Source organism: Passer montanus, unplaced genomic scaffold (genome assembly GCF_014805655.1).
Source record: "Passer montanus isolate IOZ18808 unplaced genomic scaffold, ASM1480565v1 scaffold60, whole genome shotgun sequence".
NCBI classification, from domain to species: domain Eukaryota; kingdom Metazoa; phylum Chordata; class Aves; order Passeriformes; family Passeridae; genus Passer; species Passer montanus.
In genome coordinates, this window is record NW_024371038.1 from 1,789,311 (window position 1) to 1,816,459 (window position 27,149).

Consider the following 27,149-nt stretch of genomic DNA (forward strand, 5'->3'; position numbering starts at 1 on the left):
TGCGGAAACAACCCCGAATAAAGCCCATTCCCCTTGCTCGGGAACTGCCAACCGGCACATCGGCCCCCAGCCCGGTGACTGACAGCCGGCCCGACCAATAGCATTGCGCCTTCCTCACGGGTAGCGGTGCCTGAGCCCAAGGAGGTTGGGCGGGACTTCAGGCAGCGCCTCCAATCAGGAAGGGACGCATGTAGGCGGGACATGGCCCCGCTCCGGCGGCTCAGCGCGGCGGGGGAGGCGGAGCGATTCCCGCGCCGGGCCAATCGTTCCGCGCGAGGGGCGGGGCCGCGGCAGCACCGCCCAATGGCGGGGGCGCGGGGCGGGGCTCCCTCCGTCCCTCCTCGCCCGCGCCGTCCCCGCGGCTCCCGCCGGCCCCCGCGGGCCGGGCCCCGCGTTATGTCGTGATCCCGGGCGGGCGGCGCTGCTGCTGCTGCTCATGGGGCTGCTCAGGATTATGCTGCCGCCCAAGTTGCAGCTGCTGGCGGTGCTGGTCTTCGGGGTGGCCGTGCTGTTCCTGGAGAACCAGATCCAGAAGCTGGAGGAGTCCCGCGGCAAGCTGGGTGAGCGGCGGCGGGCGCGGCCGGGCGGGGGGCGGCGGCGCCGCGCTCCCTGCGGGCTCTGCCGTGCCCCCGCGCCGCGGGACCCGGCCGCCCCGCAGGAGGGGCTGTCCGCGCTGCTCTGGCCGCGGAGCGCGTTTGTTTGTTGTGCCAGCTCAGGGGCTGCGGGAGGTCAGCGCTGGGAGCGCAGCGTGTCTGTGTGTCCGCAGGGGCTCTGTCGGACGCGCTGCTCACGGCCCTGGCAGGGCGGCCGGCCTGCCCGGGCTCCTCCGGCACCTGGCGAGGGAGCGGAGCAGCAGCCGTGTGCCCAGGCTGAGGCGGCTGCTGCTGCTGCTGCAGCGAATTACCATGGTCTTCACATCCGATTTCTAATTCAGACGTTTTATTAACGCTCGGCACTGTAATGGAAAGCACGGTGTAAAGAAAAGAAAGCTGAAGATGCTGCTCTTAATGACAGATGGGTAATTCGTTTACCTCTCATTTAATGTGGGATGTTGTTTTCTCCGTGCACTGAGTGTAGTTAGTGATTTCCTACACTGTCACTGAGCTGTAACTTCAATGAATAGCAGTGAACTAGAAATCTCTTGTGTGAAATTTCTTGTACTTTTCCTGCCTTAAAAGGAGCTTTTTAGAGTAATATCTGCCTAGCGGGTAACATCTTACTACTTTGTTATCCATGAGGCTGCAGAACTTGTAAAGATTTTACATTGCTTAATTAAGGGTCTCCTGGATGTGAAAAAACACCATTCTCAACCTGGTTTGTGGTGCCTAGGAGTTGTGAAATCAGTGCACTGAGACTTCTGGTGTGTACAAGATAAGGAACTGGTTTGCAAACATTGTGGATTTTTGCTTTCTTCTATTATTTGACTATACTGAAATATTTACATTATTAACAATAGTTAATAGTGTAAATTTAAATTTGTAGGGAGAAAAGTGCACATTTTGTTCCTTCTGGTGTTAACAGTAGAAGTGGATTTGACTGACACGGGAAGTTTAACAATGAGTTTTTAACAGAGTCCACATAACTTAATGTTGAGCTGTATGAATGCCATTGGGATTTTACTTCACAGCATTTCTTTTCCACTCCACTCTCTGAACTGCATATTAGTGATTAGGACCCTGGAAATGGAAGTGGTTGACTGCTTGAGTTGAGGGCGCCCCTTACTCTGCATACTTTTCAACTGAAAGTTCTTACCAGTTATAATCGAGGCATTTTTTGCAGGGTCTCAATAACTGTGAACAAAGATTTGAAGAAGAAACTGAGTGAAATTGGAAGTGTTGCCATTGTGCTGAAGGTTCATTGGTACTTTGTATACACCTGCTTTAAAGTGGTTCATAGCCATGGCTTCAATGCTTCTGTTGCTGACAGTGTGTGTTACTTTAGGGAAATCTACCTCCTGGCATTTAAGGAGTAACATAATGTGTGTGACAATCAAGAATTTTGCGGGTAAAACTTCTCCCTCCCGAATATATACGGAATGGATATGTTTAACTTACATATTTAGAGGATTAAAACACCCAAACTGCTTTGGGACAAGAATCTAATTACTATCCTCTGTGATTTTATTTCTCGAGGAGAAGGGAAAACTATTGCGAAGTTTCTTGAAAGTAAGATGGAAGATTTGCTTTGTGTACAGCTTACTAGTGGCTCTCCAAAACCCGTGGAAGGAAGGGGAAAAGGACTTTTTGCAGCAGCTTTGAACTCAGATTCCAGTTTTTAGTGTGAGAGCTCTTGTTTTAAAAAGCTTCTAGCTGTCTGAATGTCTCCCTTATCACATGTTTGGTATGTATTTTATGACTAGCAAATATTAAGATTTCATTGTGGCTTTTTTTTTACCATCATGATTGGTTAGAATTCCACTGAGCTGCATTATGGAAAATGGTTTTCTCCAGAACAAAGTAATTAATTGGCCTAATGGACTTGAAGGCAAGTTTTCCTCCCTGCCCCCTAAAAGAATGATGTGAGTGTGTGTGGATTGACATTATGATTTGAGGGTAAGGACAAAGTAGCTCTTTTGGTCTTTCAGGTGTGTTTCAGTGGGTGCTCTATGTCAGAAGTCTTGTTACACCGTGTTTGGGGACTGGGTTCTGAGCTGTGCCATGTGTTTCCATTGATACATCATCTGATAAACTGTCATCGTGGAAAGTTCTTGTTAAGGAAGAGCTAAGCATTGGCTAGGAAAACCAAAAATTACTTCAGATTTGATAGCAGAATAATTGTGCAGTCTTACCAGCAGTTCTGGAAATGTTCAACTGTACTTTCAACAGAAAGGGCTTTATCAAAATCCTTCACATATGAGCAACTCCAAATTCTGTAGTGAACAGCTGGGGGCCTTAATGTCAGTTTAATAACTTGGAATATCTTGCCTGTAAAGTGAAATTGGAGTGTGTTTCTGGATGCAAAAAGAATGGGAACTTCTTTTTTGTCTGTAAGACTTTACATGAGTAAACTTGGTCACTCTGGCAGACTTATTTGAGAAGTAGAGGACATATAAGCAAATGACCATCACAAATGCTGCTGCTGCTTTTTGTGACAAAATTGCTATGATCCTTTAAAAGGGTATTTATAAACCTGTGGGCTTTTTCATATGAAAAATAACTTCCTAATTAAAAAAGGTAAATAAAAATATTAACTTCTTTGCAGCTCTGTACAAGTAGTTTGTAGTGGTGAGATCACAAGCAGAGTGTGAACAATTGGAAATATGTGAGATTTCTACTTACAGCTATTAATCTTTCATATTATTTTCAGGTTTACATGCTAAATGAGCATGCTCTCCAGACTAAGCTGTCCCTAACTGCCAGTGAGAACTTCAACATTTCTATTTAAGCCTGGTGTAGGTATTTGCCCATTAGCTCTAGGAATGCACAGCCCTAATAGAGAATATTGCATATGAAATACTGCACTGCGTGTTGAGGTTTCACTGTTGTTCCTGGAACAGAAGAACAGAAATAATGTCTGGCTGCCCCTTTTGGGTTTTTTTTTTTACTGAGTGCAGCTCTCTCTTTGGTATAAATTGACCTAGCATTTTACATGTTCCATGTGCACCATGCCATCTCCTGCATTGTCATTAGTATTTGTGGTGAGTTGGATCAAAAAAATTATCCAGCTGGATAATTAGGGAAGATAGGGATTCATCCCTATCTTCTCTTCCCTCCCCAAGATTTTGTCATCTATTTGTGGGGAGAAGGAAGAGGGAAGTTATTGTGTGTTCTAGTTCTTCTGTTTAAATAATAGTGTTTTACAGCACCAAGCACCAGAAGCACTTCAGGTTTGGCCAGGGAAGTGGGAGAAGACAGTGTCGTCTTTGAGGATTGAAGTGAGGATAGGAGATGGAGAAGGATTGCTCTTTGGTGGGGGGGGCGGGGGGAAATGAAACAATAATGCTGCTTTAGTGATGTTTCCATATTGCATTGGAAAAAGGCTTTGTCTGAGAAACAGAATATACCATAATAGGGAATGCAAGGATTGAACCTGCTTCAGATCATGTTGAAAAACTTCATAGCTGTAATGTGGGAGTGTTTCCTCTGTTAAGTGATAAACAAAATAATGGCTCATATCTGTTAATTCAGCACTTTGAATTCAGAGTATAGAAATCTGTCATTTAAAAGAAATCCTTAATATTTTACATTTTCCTTTTTTTTTTTTTTTGGTGTAAAAATACTTAAATAATTTGAAAGGCTAAGGCTCTTTTCATTAGCCCAGGAAAGAAAATTTAATTGATGATTGATTGCCAGATTAACAAAAAAAATTAAGGTAGTTCCCTAGCATATGTGACTCTTACTGGGGTGGTATCTTTCTAAGTACTCTGTGCCTAATAAACCACTGTTCCCTTGATGCTAAAGGATTTAACTTCCCAATGATTAAGTCTTATGCTTTATGGACATAAAAGACTTTGGATGATGAAATGATAGGCATTTCATGTTTCCTTTATTTAGAAATAAAAAATCTCCTGTTGGTAGGCCTGCCTGTTGCATGTTGTTAGAAAATCCCTCAGAAAACGTATTAAGTTGTCAGTTCTAGTATAGCACGCATGGTCCCTTAGCATATTGTTAGCTTTGTAATTGAGCATTTATAAAGAGGGACACAGAACATTATAAAGAGGAGTTTGTGATTGTTGGCAGGTCTGGCCACACACAGCTATGCAAATAATTTTCTAAATTTTTTTTTTAAATATGGCCCTGTTACGCAGTAGTTATTATTTGCTGCTGAATAGCCCAAGGCATTCCTTCAGAAGATGTTTTATTGTATACTGGGTTTTCTGAAACAATTGTAATGCTGCTCCCTTAGTCTATTCCCATCCAGTGGAAGTTTCTTCCACTTTGTCTTGCTGGTTTTATCACACTTTTTCACTTGGTTCCTTCTTACTGTTCCCTTTTACCATGCCTCCGGTTGTCCCAGATGCTTTCAGAATAAATTTTAAACTACTTCCATACTACAATTGCACTTCCCACTGAAAACTGTGTTACTGAGCAATTGTATAAATTTTGTTCTGCTTTTTATTTATGTTGTTGTTTGTGGGTTTTATATTTTTTTGTAGCTTTTTGGGGAATAAATGTTGCAGCTGTTGGCATTCTATGTTCTGTGAAATTGGTAATGTGTGAACTTTGACTAGTGCAGAACTGTGCACATTCCCAAGCACACATCAAGGCAGCTCAGACTTGCTGATGGGATCTGTGACTTGATCTCACCCCCTTTTGCTGGTACCCCAGCAGCTGGTTCTAACAGTGGAAATAAGAGGCACAACTTTCTAAAATATCTTTCCCCTTCTGAAAGGCTGCGTGTGAGAAACTATAATACTGTTGAATCTACTTTGCAGGCATTGTGCTTTTAGTGAAATAACTTGGAAAACTGGTGATCTGGCAGAGGGATATTTTTGTTAGAGATATTTTGAGGGCAGTTGTGAGAGATTAAGTGGACTTGAGAAAAAAGATAAAGTACCTCCAGCCATGGGCAGTGGATGAAGTAATCACCAGGTAAGGCACTCAGTCTTGCTGGGTTCTCCATTGAAAAAGGCCAAATTTGGGCCAGTACATATCTTTGTTACTTAGTGAGGCACAAATTTAAGTCGAAGAGCACATAGACCTACAATACCATTCTCCATGGAAATCCTGGCAAAGAGACATGTTTGCAGTCACCTCTTTAGGACAGAAAAGGTTTGTGGGACTGTCAAAGGAATGTGGGTACTGTGTTCTTCTTCATTGTGAATTAATGCAATTTTAAAAATTGGTAAGGATAGCTCTGAGTTCAAGGCTGGCAACTTCAGGAGAAAGTGTTCAAAGGAGTTCTGCATGCTGTTCTTTCATATCATTGTTTTTTTACTTGTGGAGATAGATTGGATTATTTTAATAATGACATACCTGTCAGGTTTGTCTACTGTGCTTGGCATTCTAAAAGGAAAAGTGGTAACACTACTGGAAATTAGAAAAAACCTACATTTGATGCCTTTATTTACTCTGTGCTAAAGCAACTAAAACAACAGCATTATGGCATAATGGCATGCCAGTGCTCACTTTGTTTTTCTTGTCTATTTTCTACTTCTGATCTTGGCAAAAGTAAGTAAAATTTTCATGTCTGCAATATACCTTTGAAATCCAATGATTGGAAGGTCCTATGTCTTTTCCTTAGCTCTCACTGGAGGCTAGTGTGTGTGATTGGAAGTTCCTATGTCTTTTTCTTTTCCTTAGCTCTCACTGGAGGCTAGTGTGTATATATATACTGCTTGTAAAGGAGACCTTGTAAACTTGTAGACCTTGGGTTTAATACAACAGATGAAACCATTGCTTTCCAGTTTATTGTGGTTGCCAGGGGAAGTTAAGGATGCCCCATCCCTTGGAGTGTTTAAGGACAGGATTGACACCTCCCTAAGCAACGTGCTCTAGTGAAAGGTGCCTCTGCCCATGGAGGGATGTTGGAACTGAATGATATTTGAAGTCCCTTCCAACCCAAGCCATTCTGTGGTTTTATATACGTGTGAAGTTGTGGATAGATAGAAGGTAGGAGACCAGAGATAGTGGTGAAAGTAATCTCACCCCTAAAGAGTTACAGCTGTGCTAATTATCAAGCATGAAGAACAAGCCTGCCCTTAATAGGCCACAGCTGGATCCAATTAAGAGGGGTATTATAAAAGAGCAGGTTGGTTGGTCGAGAGGTGAGAGGGAGTTTGTTGGTTGTGCTGAGAAGAAGAAAAAGTCAGTGCTGAGAGGAGCTGCCCCTGAGTTATCTCCAAGAAGGTACGAAACCTTTACAATAAGATGACAACATGAAGTGACAGAAATTGTAGAAATTGTTTTTCTTCCGTATTTCAGAAGACTGACATATTTGAACCTGGATTTTTTTGTATTTGCATGGCTTTGTATTGCCCCTGGGTGTTGAAGTTCGGGGCATTTGAGCAGTTCATGAAGAAGTAATTTCCATATCTACTGACTGGCAACCATGAGTCACTCACTGGCCAGACTGGTCTTGTCCTCTAATAATGAGCTCCTTCTCTCAAGTTCTTGCTTCTCCTTAGGAAATAGATGGCTTTTGCATATGGAATCCTCCATGTATTATCACTTCAATGGATCGAAAGACAGTCTTTTTGTGTAACTCTGTGCAATCTGTAGTTTTTGTCACTTATCTAAAATGTATTTAAACCTTGTCAAAGCAGTATTAAAATAGTGGTAAGAGCTTTGCTTGAAATCTGTTTATGTATCTGAAATACTAGCCTGGCAAGCATAATGAGAGTTCCATGCTGTAGAAAAATAGCTGAACTAGTACGTGTATTTGCATTATTTTTTCAATTGGAAATAAAAGATAAAAGACTGAGTGAAAGGACTCTGGTGTTGAGAGAAGTATCTGAAATTTGGCCAGCTGGTTGCAGCCTTTTATAAACGTGTACAGACTTAGCTGCAATCTGGGAAGTAGGCAGTATCTTTTTCAAACCCTCAGCTTCATGTGGTCCTCAAGCCCATCCATTGTGCTGGAATTGGCCACTCCCCTGAAAACCTCTGGCTCTGTGAAGTTGTTGTGTTCAAAGCCCAGCATCTCGAGAATAGTGGCGTTCAGAGAAGTCTTCACCCTCTTAGGAGAGAGAGGCAAACCTCTTTCCTTGCTGGAAGTGGCCCAGCTGGTTCTTTACTCACCCCCCAGCTCCTTGCCACTTGACCTTTTGTGTTCTGGAGAACTCAAGTCCCTCCATTTGGCATTGCTATCACTAACTGCCTTTATCAAAATAACTTCAAATGCTGCTCATAGTTGGTATGCCCAGGCACTTCCCTAAAGATACCAAGTGTCAATACTCATGGAAGCTTTGCTGTGGCACAGATTTGTGTGGCTCTGTGTTGGGAATATGCTGACAACCAGGACATCAGTGTTACTGCAGGATGTGCCTGTGAGTGTCAAGGACTGGCTTCATCTTGATTGTCTGCTTGTTACCAAGGGATTATTTCATGGCTGTAGATAAACTTTTTATGGCTGTAAATTCAGAGCATACTTTTACCATACAGGTAGTGTTTGCAGATGTGTCTGCAGAGAACCCAACTGCGTCCACATGTCTTTTTACTGTCTCTAGTATTCAGCATATTATTGCTGTCCTTACTTTGCAATATCCTTGTGTTATGATGGTTTCAATAACATTACTGCTGTAATAATTATTCAAGTTTTCTGGTACTGGTAAAATGCATCATGAGTGCATTAAGTCTTTCACCAGGACATTGAAAGCATAAATAAGATAATTAATTTACAAGAAGTATTTGGAAAGAACCTTTCTATCACTTTGGCCCAGTCTTTGTCTTCCTTCTTCATGTCCACTTTCTCTATCTGGTTAGAGTTTAAAATGACAGCTGACATCCTTTTTTTTCATCAGTTTGCTGTTTAATTCTGAATACTGATTTGTGTTGAAACATATGTAAAACTTAAGTGCTGTTTTGATAAAACAGCTTTTGATGATTTTGAAGTGTTTATGCAAACCTTGTGCATAATTGCTGTAAAGCTGTAAAGAGTGTGGGGATGGGTTCTTAGGTTCCTTAAATTAAAACGCATATATCCTTCATTTACTTCTGTAGTGGCTTTTCTCTCAGATGATCTTATTTTCTTCTTCTTTTTTTCTAATATATATAAAAATACATAAGTGAGAGAGAGTATGAAGTGTACACATTTATCATACATATAATCCTATGAAGTATAAATATGATCTATGTATATATTCCTCACCCTCATTGTCTATATTTTCTGATGTTGTAATGTAGAACTGATCTTTCTTGCACAGCAGATTGAAAGGCAGTAGCATTTCATGTCACTTTGAAAAAGGTGCAGAAAGACAAGCAATTGGGCAGACATTATGCTTATGCATCTCACTTTCTGCAAAATGAAGGGGGAAATCCAGTTAATTATTTTTTCCCCTTGAATCTTTTCCCTGTGTATCTTTCCTCTTTCAATATTTCTATTATCTTTTTTTCTGGATATATTGTTGCTGAACATATTCAGGACGATTGCATGAATAGCAATCTGTATTTTCATTGAAATATTTCCATTTCTTTGCATTAATTCTGTCCAGGACTTGGGAGGAATGAAAAGTCATTTTTTGCAAAACATGGAATTTGCAATTAATTTTAATATACAAAATCTTAATCAACAATTGATTATATTAGAGTTGATATTGATCATTCATTCTAAGCAAAGGATTTCACTAATTCTAAGAAGGATTTAGGAATTTAGAATAAAAGCCAAAGGATAGGATGTGAAAATGATAGACTCTTATTCTGACACATAAAATAGACAAAAAATTGCCTTTCTTATGAAACAAAGCACTAAGATTTTGGCTCCTTCAGCATTTGAGTGACAGATGTCAACTGGGGAGAAGACTTTTTTTGGACTATATAATTTAAAAGTTTTTATTCTTTCAAGAAAAGTGGATTAATATTTACAAAAGCTGAGTCCAGCCATATCCTTACATTGTTTGCAGTAAAACTAATATCTCCCAGGGTTTTATTCCCAAGCTGAAGCACAAAAACCCTTGACCCTGTGTCCTGACCAAAACACTCTTGAGCACAAGCGCTTGATCACTTTCTGAAGATGTTCTGAAGATTTTGTACATGGCACACAAATTAGCTTGTATGAGGATCTGAATTTTTTGAAACAAAGCCATAATGTCAGATTTTTTGTATGCTGGTGCTGAGTGAAGTGTTTCATGGTAAAATCTTATTTCAGCTGCGCTCCCAGTGAGAACTTCAGAGCCAAGGTTTTTCAGCATCGCATTTGTCAGTAAACCTTCAGCAGTGTGTACTCTGAAAAATTGTGGAGATATATTTTCCTGGCAAAATACCTACAATATAACAATATTCTTGATACATTATCCTATGAACTGAGATGACCATAGTACTAAAATGCTTTCCTGTAATCGAATTTGTGCCTTTGGGAATATTGAATGCCTTAGAGTTTGCCCCTCTTTTCCCCTTCCCCTTTTTTAAAAATTTAAACCAAACAAAAGACCCTTAGCCTTATCTGAGAATAATTTAGACTGTTTTAATAGATTTTTAGTCAGAGTAGCTATTTTGTATTAAGTCTGTTGATCCTGCTAACAAGGCAAGCTTTTGAAGATAAGTACCTAATAAATAGTTTGCTGTTTTATGATGAAGTGATAGATCTTGATGTCCAATTTGATGACTTCAAACTATGTATAGTGGGATTGGACTGAATATGTTTTTGAACTCCATTTCACTTCAAAATATAGTATTTCAAGAGTAGATGTGTATTTGCTGTTTGAAGACTTCCTGCCGTAAGTAAGGATCAGTGCAACTTTTACATTTGTGAGCTGCCCACAATCTTTCTGATCCCAACAAAAAGCCAGTCAGTATAGGGGAATATGCTTTCCTTCAAGGCTGGCTTCACTAGTTTAACACTCCAACAATGTACTTGCTTCTGATTCCTATTGCCTTGTCATTTACCTTCTACAATGCCATTAAACCCTTCTTTCCTTTCTGATATGAAAAACCAGCATAAAACTGAGTTGTTGGTTTAGCACAAAGAAATTATAAATCAAACAGCAAAGCATTTAAATGTATCCTCTTCTGGTTTTCCTGTCTGTGCTTTCCAAACCATAACCTGAAAAATATGGTCTCGCTGACATGCTTGTGGGGCATCTTTCTAAACCTCTGTGGTTGCTGGAACAACCCAAAGCATTGTTTCCACTGATTTTTTATGTGCCTACTTAAGTGTGATTGCATAGTGCAGATGGCAAGGCAGTCTTAATAGGAGAATTAAGAAAGAGTAATAGATTATGAATTATTCACATATCAAGTTTAAAGAAAAAGTGTGTGAAGGAAGATTGAAGATACTGAAATCAAAACAGGGGTTTTTTCCTTGTTTAAATCCATAATAAAAAGCCCTTGGAAACTGAGTGACTAAGGACCAGTAGTGGTGATTTTGTGGAGGTTTTAAATATATGCCCACTTTTGGGATGGAAGCTTGTGTCAAGGTTGCACTTGAAAACACATATTGTTTTGCAATAAGTAATTATAAGTAATAAATTTCTTAAATTGGTGCTATAAAATACTCATACAAGATACTTGTTTTGATGGAAATGATGAGAAAATGTTTTAAATGTGAAGTGAGATTGAAATTGTAGTTTTCAAGAATGAATCTAGGAAACTTGCTTCTTCTCATTATATATCTGAAAACAATGTGGAAATAAAAATAACAAATAGTGTGCTTTTTAAATATGAGAACCTGCTGAATGTCTGACAACATGACACTTAAGCAACAAAATCTGTCAAGTGTTCATATAGCAGCAGGAATATGAAATAAAGTGATTGTTCCTCTTTTACTTAATATATATTAAGTATTTGCATGTAAACATAAACATGATACGGCACTCTAGAGATAATTACTATGCAAAAGAAACGTATATGAACATCTTCTCAGATACCCAGGAACTGAGTTGGATCATTTTTCTGGCCTTGATGGAATTGGTCCAAGTTATCTAAAAGTATTGCAACATTCCTTGAAAAATGTGGTGCTTAAATGATTACCAAATGCAAAGTTTTTAGGGGATCTGTCATCCAAGAGTTGTTAGCAAATGTCAAAGAGCATATCAATTAGTTGTCAAAAGCATTCTTGGTGAGTGTAGCTGTTTTTCTCTAAAAATTTATTTAGAAAACAAGTAAGTTTGCTCTTTTCCAAACTGTGACTAAACTTACTACAATCATTGCATATCTTAGTGCTCTTATTTTATTGTATGCTGCTCCTTGACAGCAGTAGTGATCTTATAAAGGTTGGTTAGGCTTTGATTTTTTTTTTTAATAAAAAATAGCGTGATCTAAAACAATGATCCTAAATTGCACTTCAGTACTCACTAAGCATTCTGCCCCTGTAACCTCCAGTACTCATCACAGAGTGCTTGTTACATGAAGCAGTTGTGTTTCCAAACTAGAATCAGACTCACATTTTGTATGGGGTAGTAGTTAAAGCATTAACAGGATTCTTAGTATTCTGAATTTGATTTTCAGATAGGCTTGTTTGGTCTGCAGGCTTATTTCAGGTGAATTTAGAATACTTTGGTTTTTTGGTTTTTTTTTAAATAAAAGGATTGTTGTGACCAGAAAATGTCAGTGTAAATGTCTTGTACTTGAGAACTGTGTGTGGTAAATGCACATATTGCAGATTCTAGTGGCAGTCTTGTGACTGGGGTTTTATTTTCTAATAGTTGGAATAAAACTATGCAGTGACACTGTCTTTTATGATTAGTTGATAAAGGGCTAAACTTTGTGTTGGTGTAGTAATGACTGTTGGGTTAGGTGTTTGTTTTTGGAGTTATTTTCAGATGGGGGGGGTGCGTTGTTTCTGGGTTTTTTAACATGGACATCCAAGAAGAACATTTGCTAGTGCCAACTGCTGAAGTGAAATTTTCTATGAAAATGTAAGATTTCTTGCCTTGAGTGGTCTGACAACCGCTGGATCAACAAAGAGCACATGACTTTCCTTGTTTGTGTGTTTTGTGAAAATGTTCCTTTTTATGCTTTGTGAGCCTTGGCTACGATGCTAGAATGAAGAACAATTGAACTTTTTGCCATTTTACAGGTTGATTTGTGAACCACTGGCTGAACAGGACAACTTTTACAGACTGTAAAGGGCAGCCTTTAACATGGAGTAACAATCAAATAAAACAGAGTCTGTTGGGCAGAGTATTTTTCCCACATTTTAAATAGTCTGTAGGTGAAGCAGGGGGAAGGTTGGGGCTGCAGGCCTTGGGGTGATTCATGGCAAGACAAGTGATGATGTGATGGCAGGAGGTTACTGCTGATGCTGTGGGTCACTACAGGCCATCAAGCAGGGAAGCCTTCAGTAGCTCTTCTGCCTCTACTCTCCTGTCTGTGCAGTCACAAGGATGTAGCTGATCAGCTTGTGTGTATGTGTAGAAATGACAAAGTCTTTGTGTTTTTAAAATACCCAAAAGAACCATCCTGATACAGAAACAATACAGTCTATGTGTTTGATCCCTGTCCTTCACAAATGCATTGAAGGTATGTGACATTACAAACAGTGGCTTTTTGTACATATACAAGTTTGTATTTATATTTGAGTTTAAACTTGGTAATACTTCACAAAATTTGATAAATGTTGCCATGGAGAATAAGCTGTTGGTATCCTTGTGCCACCTGACAGAGACCTGCTTTGTCTGCCTCACCCTGTTAAAGCTTCATGAATTAGGTGTGATGAGGGTGGTTACTCAGGCACTGCAGCCGCTCTGGGGGCATGGGCTTGGCTTCTCTAAGCCTGTTTCTGACCAGCTCCTGATCCACAGCTCACTTAGGTTTCTGAAGTGCTGCATTTGTGATGTTGGTTTAAGCATGAGTGTTCATCATGTGTGTCGTCCTGAAGTGACTACAAATAGAGATTTACACATCTTCTGTATCATTTGTTCCACTTCACGTTAAATAAGGAGAAATTTGATCCCTTGAAGACCTGTAGCCATCCTTGTGCTGAGAGAATCTTTATAGTTGGGCTTAAATGATTTAATGATATATTTTTAGTTATTAGTCCATATGGATTGTTAATTATTTAATTAATTTTGTTCAGTACGCACTGAAATGAAACCTTTATAGAGTTAGGTACTTTTTATATTAATTTGAAGTAAGGTTATTAAACTAACATTTCAGAGGAGAGTGAATGTTGAGAAGACTGATGACTGCTTTGGAGACTGTATAATTTCTGTACAGTAGCTCATAATAAAGTCATGCTATTAAAGACTTTCCAATGTTTAATGTGTATATGGACAAATATGTTATGTTTATTATTCTACTCCTCCAATAAGCAGTAGTCTGACAGTCTTAGGAGCCCACTGGCTATTTCAGGAATTTAACCTCCTTTTGACACTTCCATGGCTTTTTCCTGTGAGCAACTTGAATGCCACTTACTCAGCAGTTAGTAAAATAAAATCAGCTTAGGAGAACAGCATACAGTATATGTTGCTGGTAACAGAAAAGGCATGTAAAATTGCTTGTAAGATGATAACATTTCATAACATTCTTGAAAACAACCTCTCGTATATTGATTTTTTTTCCCACATTTTTTTATCCCCCCCGTGCAAATATGAAATGTAGTCTTTCAAGGAGTTTTATTTCTTCGTTGAAGACTTGCTGTATTGATCTGATACCATAGAACTGAAATTGATCATATTTTAACAGTGTTCCTTTTCTAATGCCAATATATGGCCTTATGTGTAAGTGGAAATCTTGCCGCAGTATTTCTGTTACTGGAATTTGTGGATCATCCAGGGAGGGACTTCACTAAAAACCCCTTATGAGATACTGCAAGTGAAGTACTTCACTGACACCTGTGTGAATGGATAGCAGACCTTTGTAGGCATGATTCATGGAAGCATACTGCCAGCTTGCTACAGAATAAAGTGATGGGAGAGGAGAGATACTGAATAATCCTGTATGAATGAATACAAATTTTTGTGATTTCTTTTGGTCTGGTGTTTCACTTATCACATGCCAACTAATGAATACAATTCTTGTTAGTGCAACTTTAGGTTTCTTAATTATGATAAATATAAGAAACTTACCTCAGAACAAGAGACAATTTCTCCTTCTCTCCTGCTCCTTTTGCTAGATGATGAAATTAAAAGCTGCTGTGTATTAATTATTCCCCATGATAACCATGTTGGGGTTGTTGCAAAGCCTTATTGCTACTCTAAAAACATTGTAAGTTTAATAAAGTCAGGACTTAAAATTAATGAGAGAACTTTTCCCTCTCTGAAGAAACAGGTGAAAAATTTCATAAGAAAACATACAAAAGGCTTAGGGTGATTTTTTTCGAAGTCTGGTTCTGAAAACAAAGGAAGTACAGAAGGTCAGAATAACAGTGTGGAATTTTTGATGCTTTCCAGTCTCGCTTGTCCTTTTAACTCTGCTGTCATAAACCCGTTGCTTCAGAACATGGCAGTGTGTTTGAATCCCTCAGAGGAAATGAGTTCCAGTTACAAATACCATCTTAAGCTAATTTGGCCTGGGCACTCAAACACAGCACTGTATATGCAGTAATACAATTACTGTATTTTTAGACATAACAACCTGCAGGGTGAGGATAGACAACTGAAAGATGCCAAGAGTCTGTGCAAGCTTGGCTTTAGGGAAGAATAGGAACTCACGAGGTCCAAGTAATTTAGAGCCTGTTAAATTTACAGTCTCTGAACAAATTTTTCTGTTTTGGAAACTACACAATATAAATTGAACATTAAATCAACAAATAATATAATTGTAGTCGTGTCTGCATGAACCATGTTTTTAAATTCCACTGTAGTGAAATTTATGCTAGGAAAATGGGCCTCTAATCAAACAAACAAACAGAAAAGCCATTATGAAAAACTCTGCTTGAAGTTCTGAAAACTTTAAATGTGCAAAATGGTTGTTCTTATCCAATGCACACAAAAACCAGTTGGTTAATAATTTCACAAATGGCTGGGAACAAAATGAGTTCAGGATGAGGCACTCTTGTGTATCATAAATTCTTGCAGAAAGTGGTGTTATCAGGAGAACATAAACCACTAAACAGATGTATTGTTGCATACAAATTATAAAGTCAAGTTAGGCACAGCTTTACTGAAATGAGATAGGAACTGGACAGTGAATTTGATATTTCTCCCATTTCCCATTGCCTTTGTGCTGTTGCTGTGTTCATCCCCAAAGAAATTGTTATTCTATGGTTTCACAGTACTTTCACTGAGGAGGACAGTGTTGCTGCCCCACTGACTGACACTGCCTGGTCTCAAAATTTTAACATCTCATAGTAAAAGTTATTCTAGCTATAGTTTCAGCTGTAAAAAACCCCTGTTGCTTGACCAGTCTTCAATAAAGCTACATGGTAGGGTTGATTTAAATCTGGGGGATATGGTGTCTTGTGAGGAGTAGAAAGTTATTAATTGTGAAACTGTCTGGAGTATCCTTCTGCCATTAGATTCCTTAAGTTTCTAATACAGTCACACTGGATACAGTGGTACCCAGGGAATGATTTTGCATTTTATTCAAGCGTATATGCATGTTTAAACTTAAATTCTGAAGAAGTCTCTTTAAAAAACCAACCAAAAAAAGTGCTGTTGTTTGGGAACAGTTTTAATGTATTTTGAATAGCAGAGTTTAAGTCATTGCATGCTGGGGCTGTGTGGGCTTTTGAAAAATAACCACATAGTGTGACCTCTGCAGGTATCTTCTCATTTACATGTGATTTCTGCTCATTCTAATGCTTTAGAGAGAGGGCTGAATGGTAGCTGGATGAGATTTGTAATGTTTTTTTAAAGTTTTTCTAGGTTGTTAATTAGCTAAGAAAAAATCTGAATCTTTTGAAGACTGTGATTTGAATTGTTACTCATATATTTTACTGAACATTAATTCATAGTTTGAACTTGTGATATGTACTTTCTTGTTTGTTTAGAGATTACTGTGCTTTGTGTGATGATAATGAGGTTTGCAGGGGAAGAATTTCAAAATACCAAGTGTCTGGCAGGTGAAACTTGTCATATCTAAATATATTAAGAGAAAAACAATCCCAAGTTTACATATGTTAAATTCTGAATTGGCTGTCCTCACTGAGGCAGGAGTTCTTGGGGTTACAGAAGTTATGTCTATGGAAACTGCTGTTAATTCTCAACAATGGTCAAAAATGCATGTTAAAAACAAATTATGAACCACATGAGAATATTTTGTTTTCTATTGTATGCAGCAGTTCTGCTGTGTTGGCCTTTCTTGCCCTTCATCATGGAAAAGGTTATAGCAGACTTGGAAAATATTTGTGACTGCTGAGAATAATTAAAGAAATGAAGCATCTCCCTATATGGGGAATGATAAAGTAGATCAAGGGTCACCAGACTTGGGAAAACATCTCAGGAAAGGAATGGTAGGAGCCTGTAACTGGATAAAATGAGCAAGGAATCCCTATTATACAAGCAGTAGGAAACAATCAAAAATTAACTATTGCTCGCTAGCCTCAAAAATGCTGAAACAAACTGGTGAATTGTAGAACACAATGCCACAGCATGAAATGATCATTGAAATGCTTAGAAGAACTAGGGGTAGAAAAAATCATTCATCTGAAAATTCATTAATCTACTAAGTTGCCAGTAGGTGGGTGATGTTAAGTACATCAGGAGCATATACCCTTGTGCTCGACCTGTTTTTGGCTTCTCCAGATGTCTGTTGGCCTTTGTCAGAAACACGGTATTAGAACCTTGGTCTGAACCAGTGCAGCCCTTTAGGTAATGTGTGCTCCAGGACACTTCCCTTAAAATACCACATGTCCTTTAATGTCCCCATTCATCCTTTTCAGGGTATGCCTGACAGCTCTTCAGCATTGTGTAGATTTATAGCTTTTACCTCTTCTAAAGGCATATAAAGACTTTTGTTTCTCATTAGTCACTTAAATTTCAAGTCAGATTTAGGAAAAGTTTTGTTAATCCATTTCTTCTAGGAAGGCATGTAGTCTTGCTTTGAAAATGTCATCAAGAAAGGGAGCATTTTCCTTGTTAATTTGGAACCTTTCAGTATTTTGAAATAAAACCTCAGTTTCTTAAAATCTGGATATGGTTGGTCTCATGTTAAAGCTACTGGATCTTGCAGTGTTTTCTGTGTTCTCTCCTCACCACCCTGCAGTATTTTTCCCCTGTAAAGGTACTTATATCCTCCAATCATCTTGGTTCTCAACCTCTCTGAAAAACTAAACACATTGAATTCCCTAAGCCTCTCATTGTAAGGTACCTCTGATTCTTGAATCATTTTTATGGCACTTCTGCACCCTTATAGTTTCCCACCAACCACTTTAAAATATGGACAAAAATAGTATGGAATGTTTCAGCAGCAGGATCCTCCCTGCCATGCACATCATTGTTTCTCCTCTGTTTTGCCCCCCATACCCATCAGTGGATGCTGTTTGTGATTGCTTCTGCAGCTGCAGACATGGCTGAAGTGGCTGCTTGTGTTAGCAAGGTGCCATGTTCTGACATTTCCCAGTTTTTACTGAAATCGAGTAGAAGATAGAACTCTGATAACAGCAGCATTATATGAAATTGAAAGCAGGGAATTTATCATATTATCCTCCAAACTAAAATGCCAACAAATATTTGCCTTCAGTTTATTTGCTCGATAGTAGCAACTTAATTTGTAATCAAGATACAGAGCTTTTATAGTGTGGAGATAATAGTATAGCTAAAACCCCCAAACTCTTTGAAGAGTTGTTACTTGCAGTTTTCAATGATTTATTTTACTGGTAGGAAAATCTAGCATCTACCATCTATCAAATACAGTGAATATATTTAATGTGGAATTTATAGTTCCAGTCCAAGCTGTAGTTTAATTGGTGTGGAGCCGTATTTGTTCAACTGTGCTGCTTTTGTTTTTGAGTTGTTTTCAGGTTTGTCCACATGATACTCAGGGATTCAGAAGGATTTCTTTATAGAAGGCAAATCAGGAAAAAAACATCTTAATTTTAAAGGTCTAAGTAGCATTTGGAGTGTGTGTAAATGTGTGTGAATGTATTTGTTTGAAACACTGTATAATTCCCAGTGTTACAACGGTATGAAACGTGAGAGAACACGTTTTAGGATGAGTGATGGATTACATTCTTAGTGTCCTGGTGGAATAAATAACATATTAAGATAACATGTTTCTTTGCAGTTGCACAGTGGAAGAGAAAGCAGCTCACACTTTTGTCTCTCAGGTTTTGATTTTTTTCTTCATATTGCCAGAAGGAAAACTGTTTCCCTTATTTTATCTTGAGAAAGTGCTGCGGCTTTTTAGATTTTATAATTGACCAGTCATACTTCTGATGTTTGACTACATTCAGTATTTGAAATGTAATTCCTTCTTGAGAGGAGAGCAAGTTGCTTTCCTGCCTCAGTGTTTTGCTTTCTTTTTGTGATGTGCTTAAGCTGGAGATGGAGTTGTTTGTAGCTTGTATGTTTGTTCCATAGCTGGTATTGTCTCACATTAGAGATTGGAAACCCTTGTGGTAGTATCTCTACATTGAAAACAAGTTGTGTATTGTAGCAGCTGCTTTACACTAATATTTGTATTTATATTTGAGAAGTGAGCTCTTTTGAATTTTAAGAATTGTTCCATGGCAAAGCAAATTGCTGTCTTTTGTTGCTTCAGATGTAAACTTTTAGAATTATTGGTGGGGTGTCTGTGTTCCTAGCTTGAAAGTCAAGAGCTTGAATGCAGCTTAGAAAATAATTGTCAGCTTGTTATAAAGTGCTCTCTATTTTATGAAGAAATACTGTTGGAGTGCTCTTTGCTTGGACTGAAGTTGTGACTCTGTATTGAGGACCCTGAGAGATAAAAGTGGTTATGCTTTGTCCCTCTGGTTGCCTCTGTAGATTTGTTGAATGAAGAAGTAGAGCAGCTTATACTTCTTTAATTTTTTATGAAATTGAAAGTATGGAAACACGACAATCACAGTTTTAATGCCAAATGTGAGAGCAGTTGCACTGCTTTATGTATGTAACTGTTTTGTTAAAGTTAAGCAGTATTTTGTGATCTTTGGGTTCTTTGTTTTTCTGGCACCCAGACCATAGCTCAATCCTTTGTCACTGGGTATCGAGGGTGTTTTTTACCAGAGCGTGTGTGTCTGATGTTTCCTGTAGCAACCAGCACTCTGTGAGGCTGACTGCATTTCCTGTGCCTCCTAAGGCGTGGTGGAGGACCATGCTGCTCTGAGTTCAGAGAGACACAGGCAAAGCAGCTGGGATATTGGAGAGTCTGATGTCTGCCCAGCAGTACCCCTGGTGTGATTGGAATTGGAACCTCTCTCAGCTATTGTTAATGCAGGACTAATGCACAACAAGCAGTTTGCTGTGTTAATGAACAAGATTAAGCCAATCATGGCTTTATCAGAAGAACAGAGCCTTAATTTTTCAGGTGAAATCTTGTCATCAATTGAACTGTTTGAGCTGGAGGAAAAACATCAACCAAGTATGTGGTTAAATTTGTGGTTATTCTGGATTGCAAGCATGTTTCTCCACAATGAGAAGTACATAGCTTGCATTTTACTTTAATGTTGAAATCATTCAGTTTCTCTTACTTCTTACAGTTTTAAAGAGTAGGAATAGGTAGAGAACTTAAATGCATGCAACATATGGCTGAAATATCACATATACAAAAGATCTAAAAATCAAAGTTGCTGTCTCCATGACAACTGTAGCTGAGCCAAAGAGTTCTTTTCATAAAGACAGCAGTCATGCACAGTGAAAGTTCAGAGTCTGGGAACCTGACTCCTGCGATGCTTTGGGATCCACATATAGATCTGCAGGGAGGTGCTATTTATGTTTGTATCCACTTGGAACTTAAGAGTGTCACTTGTTCCCAGCTTCTGCCTACAAAACACACTGATGGGAGTAGAGTGTTTTTGTGATATCTAATTGAGATGTCTGACATGTTGCAGATGGGAATAGCAAACTAAGAAGTAATGCAACCTTGGCAAAGAGGAATTTTAAATGGAAAAAGTGAGGATTTCTGTCTTTAATGTTGTGGGTGAGGGATGATGAGGGCTTTGACCTCTGGCTTTTGCTGATCAGAATTGTTTGTATGAATACTCACAACCGGCCTCTTTCTGTGCAAAGACTCTCTGATGTTGATTACTGGAAAAATTTGGCTGTTCAACTTTTCACTCTAGTGCCACTATATTTTGGTCATGTCAGGTGGAAATTTAATTTTTCTTCTCTCTGATGCTAATTGCTTATGTCGCAAAATAGGAAAACTGAATCTTGATCACATATAGTAAAAATACTGAAAGTGAATGAACCAATATCGTAACTATGGTGAGTTCTGTATAAACACGGGGTTGCACTGCTGTATTTATTGTGCTTAACTCCCATTTTGTTTGGATTTTGGATTGATAACTGAACAGAAATTTTGTGAGATTAGTTACTATTTACCCTATTTTGAGTATCCAGACATAGAGATAAATAAAATGTGGATTAAGCAAATCTGTCTGCAAGTCATTTTCTTTCCTCCAGGCTACCCAGCAGAGAAGCTTTATTTTACACTATTGAAGCAAATATTTCCAGTCATTTTTGGCTAGTTTCCAATTTAATCAAAATATGTTTAGATTGCCTGTTTTATAATTCAAAACTAGATAAAAGCCCTATTACTTAAAAAGGGAGGATAATGATGCTATAGGATACCACATAGACCCCTACCCCCCCCAATTAAAAAGTAACGCTTTTAATTCATGAAAACTCTTAAAAATGTAATTGAACTTTCTATAAACCCATTACTGTAACTCGTTGCCATTACTTTGATTTGAATAGTTCAAACCTTTTCTACAGGGACAGCCTGTATAATAATAGAACTGTTCCTTTTTTCTGCTCTGGCTTCTCTATATTAATGTATCTCAGTGCCAGTAATGGAGTTTGATCATCATATTTCTGGAATACTAATTCAAGAAAATTTAATCCCCTGGTGATACGACTTAGCCTTTCCAAATGTGCTGTTATAAATCCATGTGAGAGCTGAGCTGGTGGTGGTTGGCAGTCAATGTTAGCACAGTGGATGGAAGCTAAGTGTTCAGAAATCCAGTGCCTCTCCCTCATAAAAGAGCTCTGATTCATATTCCCAGATTTTGCTGTCTTGGTTTAACTGATTCTCTGCCTCTTGGGCCTGACCTTCCAATCTGTGTGGCACAGATGGTAAAGGGACTTTGCACCAGCTCATGGAGCCATTGCACTGACACTCCTCAAGCTGGACATGAGCTTCAGGCTGGAGCAGAAGCAGAGTCCCAGCAGAAGGAACAGCACTGTACATGATCATCAGGCTTTGCATGGGGCACTCGGACACATCCAGGCAGTTCCACCACTGACTGCTTGTTTGAGGGGATTCAGGATGGAGGTTACGAAGGACTTCACAGTCAGGACATGGGCATGTAAAGTGTCTGACTAGATTTCACTGGTCAGGAATTTCCAAATACAATATGAATTCATAAATAAAGCTGTATTGATGAAAAAAAACCCAAGAAAATCATTAAAATACTAGCAAAGCCTAGCAGCAGATTTTCTTTTGCTTTCCACAACTTGAAAGATGTGGACGGTGTCACTTAACCCTGTTCTTGAATCTAGTGCTTTGTGTTAGCAATGAGGGCATCCCTCTTCATATAATGCATGATAGGTGAGGATTGCCATAGAAGTTTTAAGTTGGCTTTTTAAGTGACATTGCTTTTGGGGACATAAAAATGGAGCTGTATTTCCTGACAAATGGATTTGTGGCTAATTTTTTTAATTATTATTACTTGAAACAACCAAATATATGTTAACTTCTGTCATTGAAGCCTTGGCTCATGCATCAGGTTTGGAAATCGAATTTGTAGATGGCACTCTTGGAAAAAGTGCCACCCAAATGAAACATTTTTCCTCTGGTTCCTTAAGTGCTACAAATGTATCACAGGCTGAACATAAATGTCACCAAAGCAGAATTCTTAAATACCATTTTCAGAAGCTGTACACTGGAAAATATGATCTTTCACTTGAATTTTTCTTTACCTCCAAGTCCAGGTGAAATTCCTCAATTCCTGTAAAGTATATAAGACCACATCACAGCAAAGTTGTAGTTTTCTGAGCAATGCAGGATTTTAGATTGTGCAGACTCCATCATCCGTCACAATTCTGCAGATTCTTGTATAAAAGAGCATAATTTTTTCTGTTCTTTGTTTTCAGTTTTGCAAGATTTCAAAATGGACTTTTCATGACTGGTTTCCCGTGCTCTATTTTGCAGATCAAAAGTCTTTTGAGAGTATCTTATCTTTCGTTTTAGCAGACAATGCATAATTGATAAACATCCATTGAAAGTAATCTTTAAACATAGAATTTAAAGATCTCCGTTAAATGGTAAAACATTGATTAGTAAGAGACAAATCCTCTTACCCAGGCTAAGTCGTAAGTGAGAGGGGTTGCTAAGAAAGAAGTTATTGGCATTGACAACACTGTTAGCATTGGATTTAAGTACTGAAAGCATAGATAGGCCTGAGTTGCTGTGTTCTGTTGAACCTTCTTTGCCTGGGGTTCTGTGTGTGCAGCATTTTCCCTTTTCTGAGGTGTTTCTCTGCAAACCACTACACCAGCACATCTGATTGTATGGTATGTATTTATTAAATGTATCCCAGCGCTCTTTGTACTTCTAAGACTTCCATACCCTTCTATGGTTTTTGTCGGGCCTTTTTTTTAGGGGGGTAAGGAATGGTTGGGGGTGGTTGGGTATTTATAATTATGGAAATCCAGCTGTTTGACAACTCCAGTGTTCAATTACCAATGCTTTCAGACATTCCAAAAAGGTATTTTCTCCTGGGGGAGAATGTGAGTGAGAACAGCTCTTAAACCTTCCACATCCTCATTCAGGGTGTTATTTAACACGAGGAATTGCTTTACAATTTAGAATCTATATCTTTCTAATCAGCATTAGTGAAGTCTGGACAAAACAATTTAAATTCAAGCTATGTTTTTGTTCATTAGAGGTTTAAAAATGCAGGATATCGCAATTCCAGACCTGTATTCTACATTATAAAAACTGAAAGATAAATAGAATACAAAAGCTTTCTCTTCTGTAGTTTCATAAAGCAAACATATTTGTTGGTTATCTAAGTGGTTGCAATTTAGTGTCTTATTTATAACTGACATTCACACATCAGGTTGCTGGTATTGATGTAGTTCTGCCAACCACCACATTGTACAGTGCGGTCGTGGTGCTTGGTACATTAGTACTAGGAACAGAAGTTTGGTTTTTTTTTTGTGGTGTGGAACTTTATAAGAATTCTTTCAGTAAATTCCATCAAGCTTCAGTTGTGACCAGAAATCTGGTGATAATCTGATTCATTAGTTTTAAAGCAAGTCAAGATTAGGTGAACCGTTGAAAAATAAATTACTAATACACAGACTTATATAGTGAATGCTGCACATTGATTTAAGCTGGCTGGAAAAATAAATGTTGTAATCTTTGGCTTTTTGCTAAAAAGAATCCTTTACACAGATGTGGGTGAACCGTTTCATTATTGGCTGGTATAATCGGTACAAGTTTGCCAGTTCTATTTTGGAATTTGGAAGTCTGAATGGGACAGATACTTTGAAATGTCTTAGAATAGTTATATTGTCTATGCTGATTTTAAATAGCAATTTGATCTTGGCAAGGTTAGCCTGGGGCTTCCTGTAGCTAAGCTTGAATAATGAAATATTTAATGTAGTGATAAATTGTGAGGTTTCTAACAATGGTCTGGATCAATCAGAGATCAACTTTATGCTTTGTGAGTTGTTTTCTAGTGGTGGTCACCATTTAAATAATGCACTAACTTGGCCATAGCCTTAGGCCATGTGAGTTTATGTCCTGGTGGAGAACACTGAATGAAGCTTTCAACTTTGTGGACAAAAACTCCAAAGTGCTAATGCTTTGAAACCACACTGGATGGAGCTTTGAGTGGCGTGGCCTAATGGAAGCTGTCCCTGTCCATGGCCAGGGGTTAGTACCTAAATAATTATTAAGGTGCCTTCCAACCCAAACCTCTCTGTGATTCTGTGGTATTAGTTAAACCATTGAAACTAACTGCTCTACGTGTAATGTTAGGACCACTTAGGAACACATTGTGCTGTGACATAGAATCCCCTTCATAAAAAACAAGGATTCATAGCTCTGGTGTTGTAAGGACTGTCCAAGAAGAAACAGGAGAAAGGGGTGAAGGTGAACACAATTCGTCTGAGGAATGCTTAACCCTTCCTTGACTAGTCTAGAATGTGGTTTTAATTAGGGGAAATAAGTACTTGTGAGCAAAGAAGAGATTCCTATTAATAGTATTTGGAAAGGAGGATATTGCAAAATAGTTATCCTGAAAATTCTCTGCCAGATTATTTCCCCTTCCTTTCAGAGCAGAAATTGAAAATATGAAGTGTGCTTTTCAGATTTCATGCTATTCTATGGTGTCTGACTTGATGTCATATATGTTTTTAATTTCTAGTTTAGACTTTACAAATCTATGCTTTAGAAGCAAAGAGATGAGGAAAAGAGACATTTAAGTCTGCAACTACACCAGACCAACTTATTAACAAAACAAATTTTGTATTTTGTTACTACTAAAAATCCAACCCAGCTCATCATCTCATGTCCACTTCTGTGGTCTTCCTTTGTTATTAAATTTTTGGCTAATAAAATATGTACCATACACAGTAAGTTTGTGCTTATTTTTATTTTTAAGATGTCATAGTAATAATCTGTACAGTGTCTCCACTCTCACAGTCATGTATATTTGAAATAATTGCTGTACTAAGGCATTAACGTACACTCGTGACTCTTGTTTTTTGGTGATACTCCCACTAAAATATAAGTGTAACTTGCATTACCTGCAGAATATTGCTTAACATTTGCATAAACATACATTTACCAAATTGTACCAAGAGGGAAAATGAGGCATAATCATATCATAATTGCATAATCAATTCACTCTGATTATATTTTCTCCCTTGATGCAATTTAGTAAATGGGAGTTTGGGTGAATATGAAACAGAGTTTCTTGCTTACTCTGATGTGTTCAGTTAGTTTTGGGTGGCTTTTTGACTTCAGAAGTTGTAAGAAATATTTTTATGTTTAATTCAGTTTAGGACACATTTCCATAATGACTTTTTCAGATTGTGCAGGTATTTCCATGGACATTAGATCTGTTTGTGATAGTTTAAGTGTCTAGAATCTCTGTTATCCTAGATATTATTATAGAATCACAGAATGGTTTGCATTGGAAGGGACATCAAAGATCATCCAATTCCAGTCCTCCTGCCATGGGCAGGGACACCTTCCACTAGACCATGTTGCTCAGAATCCCATCCAACCTGGCCTTGAACATTTTCAGGGATGGAGCATCTCCTCTTCCCTGGGCAACCTTTACTAGTGCCTCACTGCCCTCAGAGGAAAGAATTTCTTCCTAATATCTAAACTTAATCTCAGTTTGAAGCCATTCTCTTTTGTCCTGTCACTGCATGTCCTTGTGAAAAGTCTCTGTCCATCTTTCCTGAAGGCCCCCTTCAGGTGCTAGATGGCCACAGTTAGGTCACCCTGAAGCTTTTTCTTCTCCAGGCTGAACAATCCCCATTCTCAGCCTTTCCTCACAGCAGAGGTGCTCCATCCCTCTAGTCATTTTGGTGGCCTCCTCTGGATTTGCTCCAACAGATTGATGCCCTTCCTGTGCTGGGCATCCCAGAGCTGAACATGGCACTCCAGGTGGGGAGCACTGCCAGCTGTAGGAGGGTACTCCACTTGAGAGTAACCAGAAGAATATGGAAAAAATCCTTAGTGTAAAGCTTTTTTTCCATTGCTGTTAGTTGGATAATTCAGCATTATTAACATTCCTTTACAGTACCAAGTGATGTATGAAAGCTTTGGGCAGAAAAGGTGACAAAAGGAGTTAGAGATCTGAAAGTTACTTTTGGTGTGTGGTGAAAAAACTATTTCCTAATTTAATACAGAATAAACACAAGAAAATAGCTTAAATCTTGTGAGTAGTAGTATGCAAGAAGGTACTTGTCAGGTAGATTATCTAAGTGTAGCTTAAATCTCAGTGTAATTTTCTTAGTTGTGCATGACATAGCTCAGTTAAGAAATATGGAGTATTACTGGCTATAATACTGATTCCTACACACTTGAGTGTATTTAGAATTTTGCAGCATGTTTGTATAGGATAGGGCATATATTCTAGCTGCAGTTACTGTAAGAGGGATAGATGTTCTTTTGTGGGCAACTAGCCAAAAGAGCTAGAACCCTGTCATGAAAGTGTTTTTGCTATTTCAATGAGGTGTAATCATGTGGAGGCGGAGGAGAGGAAGTAATAGATATGTAGGTATCACAAGTGCCTTATAAATTAACCAGATGCTCTTTACTTTGAACTGTATTGCTATTTTAAATTTTCAGTTTTCACACAGGGTAAGATTCTAGGGCTTGGTATATGTCAGTAGGTGTCACTGAGAAGCTCTACCATTAAAAGCAGACTACAAAGTCTGAATATGGAGTAAATCACAAGACAGTCGTAGCTTTACAGCTCTGATTAGTAAAGTGGGGAATGCAAGCTCTGCCCTGAGAAAGGCAGTGGCTAAATACATAAGACTG

General features: G+C 38.5%; 1 protein-coding gene across 1 annotated transcript in view; it reads left to right on the forward strand.

The window, feature by feature from the left end:
- The first annotated feature begins 274 nt into the window (after positions 1–274).
- Positions 275–27,149, forward strand: part of HS2ST1 (heparan sulfate 2-O-sulfotransferase 1) — a 71,883-nt gene continuing 45,008 nt past the window's right edge. Inside the window, exon 1 of the mRNA XM_039727157.1 lies at positions 275–560. Coding sequence (XP_039583091.1) covers positions 437–560 — 124 coding nt within the window. The 5' untranslated portion in view covers positions 275–436. The remainder of the gene's footprint in view (positions 561–27,149) is intronic.